At 50.7% G+C, this 8,167-nt stretch overlaps 1 protein-coding gene across 1 annotated transcript in view; it reads left to right on the plus strand.

Moving 5' to 3' along the window:
* The first annotated feature begins 759 nt into the window (after window positions 1-759).
* Window positions 760-8,167, plus strand: part of LOC123047648 (uncharacterized) — a 155,925-nt gene continuing 148,517 nt past the window's right edge. Inside the window, exons 1-3 of the mRNA XM_044471228.1 lie at window positions 760-1,094; window positions 1,846-1,920; window positions 2,199-2,241. Coding sequence (XP_044327163.1) covers window positions 760-1,094; window positions 1,846-1,920; window positions 2,199-2,241 — 453 coding nt within the window. The remainder of the gene's footprint in view (window positions 1,095-1,845; window positions 1,921-2,198; window positions 2,242-8,167) is intronic.

Here is an 8,167-nt window from a genome sequence, read left to right on the forward strand (position 1 = left end):
TCATGTTACCTAAAGCTACGAGTCTACGACGATGGTACTGTTAGATGTGTATAGTTCATTGTGTACATCCCCATTGTATAAGAGGCTTTTCTGCACTTTACCATATCTGTATATGTACTGGCCATTGGCCCCTCAGTAAAGCTTAGTTGCTGTTTATCCAACATGGTATCAAATGTTAGGTTTCCCTCTCTCCCGCACGCTGCAACTCTGTGCTAGCTCCTCTCCCGATTTATCCACTGCCAGATTCGGCTCTCCTCGCTGCGGATCCGTCCATCCCGGCTCTCCTCGCCGCGAATCCGGATGCCCCACTGCCAGATTCGGCTCTCCTCGCCGCGGATCCGTCCATCCCGGCTCTCCTCGCCGCGGATCCGGACGCCCCGGTCCTCCTCGCTGGCTCCTTTGACCTACCGGGTTGCCCCTTGCCCCGTCTCTGCTCCGCTTGGCGGCTTCGCTCGGGGCGCCTGCTGCTGCTTCCGCTGTGGAAGCAGCTGCTTCCCTACGCGCAGGGTGCGAGCGTGCGCGGCTGTTGGCTGCTCGAGCCGCTGGTCCGGCTCCCCCTGCGTGCACGCGGACGGGCCACGTAGCTCGGGCCCGCCGGGCGTCGCTCCTGCCTCTCGACCTCCGCAGTTGTGCCTCGCCTTGTGAGGTTTGCGTTTTCGCTCCCGACCCCCGCTCGTTGACTTCCTCTTCGTGAGCCTCCTGAGTTCGGGCCTCCTGAGTTCAACAACAACAAAAAACGGGCAGCAGCAGCACATCAGCATGTCTTCGTCTGGCTATGTGGCTGTTCCTCGGTGCTCGGTGATCTTTGATGGCACCAATTATGTTGAGTTCGTGGGCTTCATGCGCATTCATATGCGTGGACTTCTTCTGTGGGGTGTTCTCTCTGGCGAGGTCCCCTGTCCGCCATGTCCTGTTGCGCCAGTGGCACCAATTCCACCCGTGCCGCCGGTCCTTGCTGCTGATGATTCTCAGGCTAACCGGGATGCGGCCAAGGTCCTAGATGATGCTGTGGTTGATGCCTATGATCAGCAGGTATCCGCTTATTCAGATGCTCTTTCTGTGTACCGTGATGACCTGTCTGCTTATACTCAATGGTGCAATGATGATGCTCGAGCTGTTGTTGTTCTCACTGCGAGTGTCCTCCCTCAGTTTGCTTCGGAGTTCATGGGACTTGGCACAGTTGCAGCGATGTGGTCTTACCTCTGTCAGCGCTATCAGCCCTCTGGTGATGCTCTCTATCTCTCTGTGGTGCGTCAGGAGCATGCACTCCAGCAAGGTGATTCCTCTGTTGATGAGTTCTATTCACAGTGCTCTGCCATCTGGCGCCAGCTTGACTCTCTTCGGACAGTTGTTTGTGGAACCTGCCGTTGCTGTCAGACTACTCGGTCTGATCTGGAGTTTCAGAGGGTTCATGAGTTCTTATCTCATCTCCGGTCTGAGTTTGAGCCTCGACGGGCGCACCTGCTTGCTCGTGGTCGTGTTCCCATCTCGGAGGTCCTTGCCGAGCTTCGTGCTGAGGAGACCCGCCTTAGCTCTGCTGGGTTGCTTCTGGTTCCGTCAGTATTGGCCGCCCGAGCTCCTGTGTCGTCTGCTCGCCCCACTGCTCCGCCGCTCCTGCCCACTCCTCCAGGGGGGTGAGTCGTCCTCCATATGCTGAGAAGGGCACCTCGTGCCGTGACACCGTCTGTGGTTATTGCTCCCGGTCCGGTCACCCAGAGTCTGATTGTCGCCAGAAGAAGCGTGACCAGAGGCACTCCTCCTCCGGTGGGACTCCTGTGTCTTCCTCAACTCCGTCACTCACTGATCATGACATTAGTCGCCTCAAGCGTCTTCTTACTTCCTCAGGCTCCTCGTCGACTCCTTCTGCTACTGCTGTGACTGCATCCCCGCTCTCACCACCACCGGCATCTACACAGTCAGGTACATCTTCGTGGGTCCTGAATTTTGGAGCCTCCTTTCATATGTCCTCTGATTCTTCTGTGTTGTCTTCTCTCCGACCTCTTGATTCGCCTGTTAATGTTCTTACTGCCGATGGCACATCTCTTCATGTTGCTAGTCGTGGTATTCTTTCCACTCCATCTTTTTCTGTTCCGAGTGTTTCTCATGTTCCTCGCCTCACCATGAATCTTTTTTTCGCTGCCCAACTTACTGATTCTGGTTATCGTGTCATTCTTGATACCAACTCTTGCTCCATTCAGGATTGTCGCACCAAGACTTTGGTTGGTGCTGGCCCCCGGCACCGTGAGTCAGCGGGCCTTTTGGAGGTTGACTGGCTTTGTGTTCCTTCCGCTGCCACCACTTCTGCCAGCTCTCATGCTCTTGCTGCCTCTTCGTCTGCGTCCTTCCAGCAGTGGCATCATCGCCTTGGCCACATCTGTGGCTCTCGCTTATCTTCTTTAGTTCGTCAGGGCCTCTTAGGGTCTGTATCTGGAGATGTCTCCTTACATTGTAATGGTTGCAGATTTGGCAAACAGACTCAATTACCTTATCCTACCAGTGAGTCTGTATCTCAGCGCCCTTTTGACTTAGTTCATTCTGATGTCTGGGGTCCTGCTCCCTTTGATTCGAAAGGTGGTCATCGCTACTATGTTTTGTTTATTGATGATTTCTCTCGCTACACTTGGCTCTACTTCATGAAATCTCGTAGCGAGGTTCTCCCTATATACAAACGTTTTGCTGCCATGGTTCACACCCAGTTTGCCACGCCCATCCATACTTTTCGTGCTGACTCCGCTGGAGAGTATATCTCTCGGCTGTTACGTGGTTTTCTCGCGGAACAGGGTACTCTTGCCCAATTCTCATGCCCTGGTGCTCATACTCAGAATGGCGTTGCAAAACGAAAGCATCGTCATTTGCTTGAGACGCCTCGTGCGCTGATGATTGCTGCTTCCCTTCCACCCCATTTTTGGGCTGAGGCTGTTTCCACATCCACCTATCTCATCAACATTCAGCCATCCACTGCTCTGCAGGGTTGTATTCCTATGGAGTGTCTCACTGGTCGCTCTCCTGACTACTCATCTCTTCGTATGTTTGGATGCGTGTGTTATGTTCTCCTTGCCCCCCGAGAATGCACCAAACTGACTGCTCAGTCGGTTGAGTGTGTTTTTCTTGGTTACAGTGATGAGCACAAGGGCTATCGCTGTTGGGATCCTGTTGGTCGTCGTTTGCGCATCTCGCGTGATGTAACTTTTGATGAGTCTCGCTCTTACTACCCCCGTCCTTCTTCCTCGAGCTTCTCTGTGGATGATATTTCCTTTCTTCTTCTCCCCGATACACCCCGCTATGTGCCTCATGCTTCACTTCCTCCACCTACACCTCTCATTTCTTCTTCTTCACCACCGACACCCTCTTCCCCATCCTCCTCCTCCACATCTCCACCATCCTCTCCCGTTCGCCAACCTCTCTCCCCGTTTCCTCTACACTATGCCCGTCGCCCTCGTTCTGAGGATGCTTCTCCTGATGCGCCTTCCACCTCTGGTGCCCCTCCTTTCAAGCCTCCCCCGGTTCATAATCTCCGTGCTCGGCCTCGCCCCCCGCCTGATCGCTACTCTCCTGATCGGTACGGTCTCTCTATTCTTGTTGAGCCCACTTCCTATGGGACTGCCATGACTCAGCCTGAATGGCAACTGGCGATGGCCGAAGAGCTTGCTGCCCTTGAGCGCTCCGGCACATGAGATTTGGTTCCTCTCCCTTCCGGTGCTCGTCCCATCACCTGCAAGTGGGTCTACAAGATTAAGAGTCGCTCTAATGGATCTCTTGAGCGCTACAAAGCTCGTCTTGTGGCCCGTGGTTTTCAACAGGAGCAGGGACGCGATTATGATGAGACCTTTGCTCCTGTGGCCCACATGACCACTGTCCGCACTCTCCTTGCTGTGGCTTCTGTTCGTCATTGGTCTATCTCTCAACTTGATGTCCAGAACGCCTTTCTCAATGGCGAGTTGCGTGAGGAGGTCTATATGCAGCCACCACCGGGGTACTATGCCCCTGATGGTCTGGTATGTAGGCTTCGGCGCTCCCTCTATGGTCTTAAACAGGCCCCTCGCACCTGGTTTGAGCGCTTTGCCTCTGTGGTGACTGCCGTTGGTTTCTTGCCCAGTGATCATGATCCCGCGTTGTTTGTTCACACGTATTCTCGGGGTCGGACTCTTCTCCTTCTCTATGTTGATGACATGATCATCACTGATGACGACTCTGAGTACATTGCCTTTGTTAAGGCTCGCCTTCACGACCAGTTTCTCATGACTGGTCTTGGTCCACTTCGCTATTTTCTTGGGATTGAGATCTCATCGACCTCTGATGGCTTCTACATCTCCCAAAAAAATATATTCAGGATCTTCTTGCTCGCGCTGCTCTCGAAGATGAGCGCACTGTTGTGACTCCTATGGAGCTCAACGTTCAGCTTCGTGCCTCTGATGGTGACCCGCTTCCTAATCCCACTCGCTATCGCTATCTCGTTGGTAGTCTTGTCTATCTTGCTGTTACGCGTCCTGACATCTCCTATCCTGTCCACATCCTGAGTTAGTTTGTTTCCGCCCCCACCTCTGTCCACTATAGTCACCTCCTCCGTGTTCTACGATATCTTCGTGGCACGATCTCTCAGCGCCTTTTCTTTCCCCGCTCCAGCTCTCTTGAGCTCCAGGCCTACTCTGATGCTACCTGGGCTAGTGATCCCTCTGATCGACGATCACTGTCTGCTTACTGTGTCTTTCTTGGTGGCTCTCTTATTGCCTGGAAGACAAAGAAGCAGACTGCAGTTTCTCGCTCGAGTACAGAGGCTGAGTTGCGAGCCATGGCTATGTTGACGGCTGAGGTGATCTGGTTACGGTGGTTACTTGAGGATTTTGGTGTGTCTGCTACTACCTCAACTCCTCTACTATCCGACAGTACCGGTGCTATCAGTATTGCGCGTGACCCGGTGAAGCATGAGCTCACCAAGCACATCGCTGTGGATGCCCACTTTGTGCGTGCTGCTGTGCAGGATCAGACTCTCGCTCTTCACTATGTGCCCTCTGAGTTACAGTTGGCTGACTTCTTCACGAAGGCACAGACTCGAGCGCAGCATGGGTTTTTCCTCTCCAAACTCAGTGTTGTTGATCCACCATGAGTTTGAGGGGGGGTGTTAGATGTGTATAGTTCATTGTGTACATCCCCATTGTATAAGGGGCTTTTTTGCACTTTACCACATCTGTATATGTACTGGCCATTGGCCCCTCAGTAAAGCTTAGTTGATGTTTATCCAGCAGGTACAACTTAACCACAACATGTCAAAGCTGATGTAACCGCATGATAGAGCTTCTTCTGTCTGTCCATGGTGGTCGCGCGTCACGGCACCCGCACTCGCCCGCTATAAAACCGGCATCAACAGTGCCCTTGAGCTTGAGCCAGCCTGGCTGCTCAAATGCAGGGTTCTTTCCTTTCATATCAAGGTTCCATGTTGAGGACATTTGAGATTTGATTTTGGCTTAGCAGCAATGGAGGAATTGGAAGGCAGTCAGGCCCAGTGTACTGCAACTCGTATTCATCATCAGGTAAATTCCAAACTCTGCGTCTGATAAACCACATACTAGTATAGTTTTAGCTATAAATTTCTCTGGACTTTTGCAAAGAAAGAAATCTCCAGCCAACCTTTGAAACTAATCAAGCTCTGTTTTTTTTTTGTGGTGATCAAGCAACAACGGTTCTTTTTTTTTTGCACACATGAGGCGCACACACTGACGCCCACACGAACATGAATGTGCAGCAGAGATGCACAGCGGCAATGAAGGTAGGAACATGAACTGGAAGGTTTTTTCCTCCCGACAGTGAGCAGTACTGCACGTTCACAACACACATTGGTTGTGAGGTTGAGCAATTGGTCAAGGATCTCGTGACATATAGCTCCAGCCCACTTATCTTAGCTAGTTAGAGCTGGCAATCTGAGTAAATAACAGAGCACGTTCAGTGTAACTAGAACGAAAGGTGCTACCATGTCTGGGACACAAGATCCTACATGCAGTTGATGGTGAAGAAGCAGCTCATCATTTGAAGAGCATCTTGGGTTGCTCCTCTCCTTCTGTCTCTGGTGATGATGGCATCTTGGAACTTCACTGCCTTAACTTGGTCATGATGGACGCCGTGTGCTCCAGTAAGCAGGCACACAAGGAATAGGATTTCTGGTCAAGGCTCAGCATTCTTTCTTGTGCTGAGAAGAACACAAGCTGGCCATTTATTTCACCAACACGCAGGTTAGGTACCCAAGTAGCAGCACCAAATGAGTGACAAGACCCAACTAGTCTTAGTTGAGAAAACTAAATCACGTGCAGATTACACCAAGTAGCCAATTAAGGATACACCTTTAGTCCAGTCAGGACACGGCAGTTGGGGTTTACCCTAAATACATGAAGATGAGCTCCAGTCTTTGGACGCGCGATAAAGGGTGTCGTATCTCTGGGCGGAGCAGTATGTTGCCGTTAGATGAAGATCGGATGGTCGACGATGAGCTAGCCTGGTTTGGCGCCAATCTACTGCTGGGTGTCGATTTCTTCAGTTAACAGCATGACAAGTGTCCATTTCTTCACAAGATGCTGTCTGATTGTTCCTGAGAAGGAGATGTCTGCCAGGCTTTGGGTATATAAAAAAAAGGCTGTCGACTGCCTCTTTTGGTATTTGGGACTGCTTAAGCAAATGACAATCTTCGCTTGCTTGCCTGTCATTATGGCCTGCACGGTTGAGTTGCTTGTTAGTTTTTTTTGCGAGAAAAATTCCGATCTATTCATTTTCAATCATGGCATACGACGAATACCAGAAATAATAGAAATTACATCTAGACCCGTAGACCACCTAGCGACGACTACCAGCACTGAAGCGAGCCGAAGGTGCGCCGCCGTCATCGCCCCTCCATCGCCGGAGTCGGGCACAACTTGTTGTAGTAGACAGTCTGGAAGTCGTTAGTTAGTTAGTTACAGAAAGCACAATCTCTCCATATGTGATCAAAATGAAGTAGATCTGAACTATTTAGACCTGGCCTTGATATTTCGACAATGCTGCAGCCACAGCGTGGCCCCCTTGGAAATATTTCCTGCAAGGCTGCAACAACTTGATTGACTACGCTCAAACGCAAAAAAAGAAAAAAGAAAAACCTTGATTGAATACGCTGGAGATACTAATTTTATATTATCTCCCCTCCAAATTAGTTGTCTTAGATTTGTCTAGACGCGGACAACTAATTCGGGACGGGTGGAGTACTAAACTGGAGATACTAATTCAATGCGCTGTGTTTCAAAATTTGATCAAATAGACATGCTTTGTTTGACAAAAGAGAAAAGAAAGAAAACCATGCTCCTGTAGAAAGTTGGAGATGGGTGCCTGTCTACTGGGGTTTGGGAGCTTGGCCGATCTGTGAGGACCTGCTGCCGCGCGCTGCTGCGGAGTGAGTGTGCAATAAACTTGGGTGGGAGAAAACGAACAAACAAAGGTAGAGGTAGTGGTTGGGAAAGTTGATTACTCTCACCGATTGGAATTGGAATCGGAACAGAAAGATGCATTGGCTGATTGTGATCGTTCACAGGACTGAGACACTTTGGAAGCCTAGAAGCAAAGCTAGCTAGAGGTGTCGACATCACTTGACAGGACTGAGCAGGATATGTAGGTTGGCATCCGTAGCAAGCTAGGAGGAGGACGGGCGTGGCTAACGCGCGCGCGCGCGTCCCAAACCGCGCGGTCGCCGACCGGCTGGATCGGACAGCGTAACGACAATTCCAGCCGCCTCCCGATCGCAGCCTATTCCCTTTTTTCGATCGATCCCGATCGCAGCCTATTCCCTTTTCGTGAGTTTGGCCCAACGTTGGCCCAGAACCGTCCCTGGCCCCTATTCCTTTACACTCATTGATTCCTTTAGGCCTGTATTCCCGGCCCATTCCCTTTCTGGGCCAGTGGTTTTTCAGGGATAGTTATGGGTGGGAAATTCCACTTTCAACCAAAATGAACTAGCACTTTCAACCAAAATGAATAGCTAAATTTAAACAGAAAAAGAAATTAGCCCGTCCCTCTATTCCCTTTCAATTGAAACTTTACAGGAAAATATTTTTATTACCAAAAATTCCGTACTCAATTGAATTGATCTACTGTTTCCCTGTTGAACGGAATGTTCATTGAATTGATCTACTATGAACAAATTTCAAATTTAAAA

The sequence above is a fragment of the Triticum aestivum genome, chromosome 2B, assembly GCF_018294505.1.
Source record: "Triticum aestivum cultivar Chinese Spring chromosome 2B, IWGSC CS RefSeq v2.1, whole genome shotgun sequence".
NCBI lineage: Eukaryota > Viridiplantae > Streptophyta > Magnoliopsida > Poales > Poaceae > Triticum > Triticum aestivum.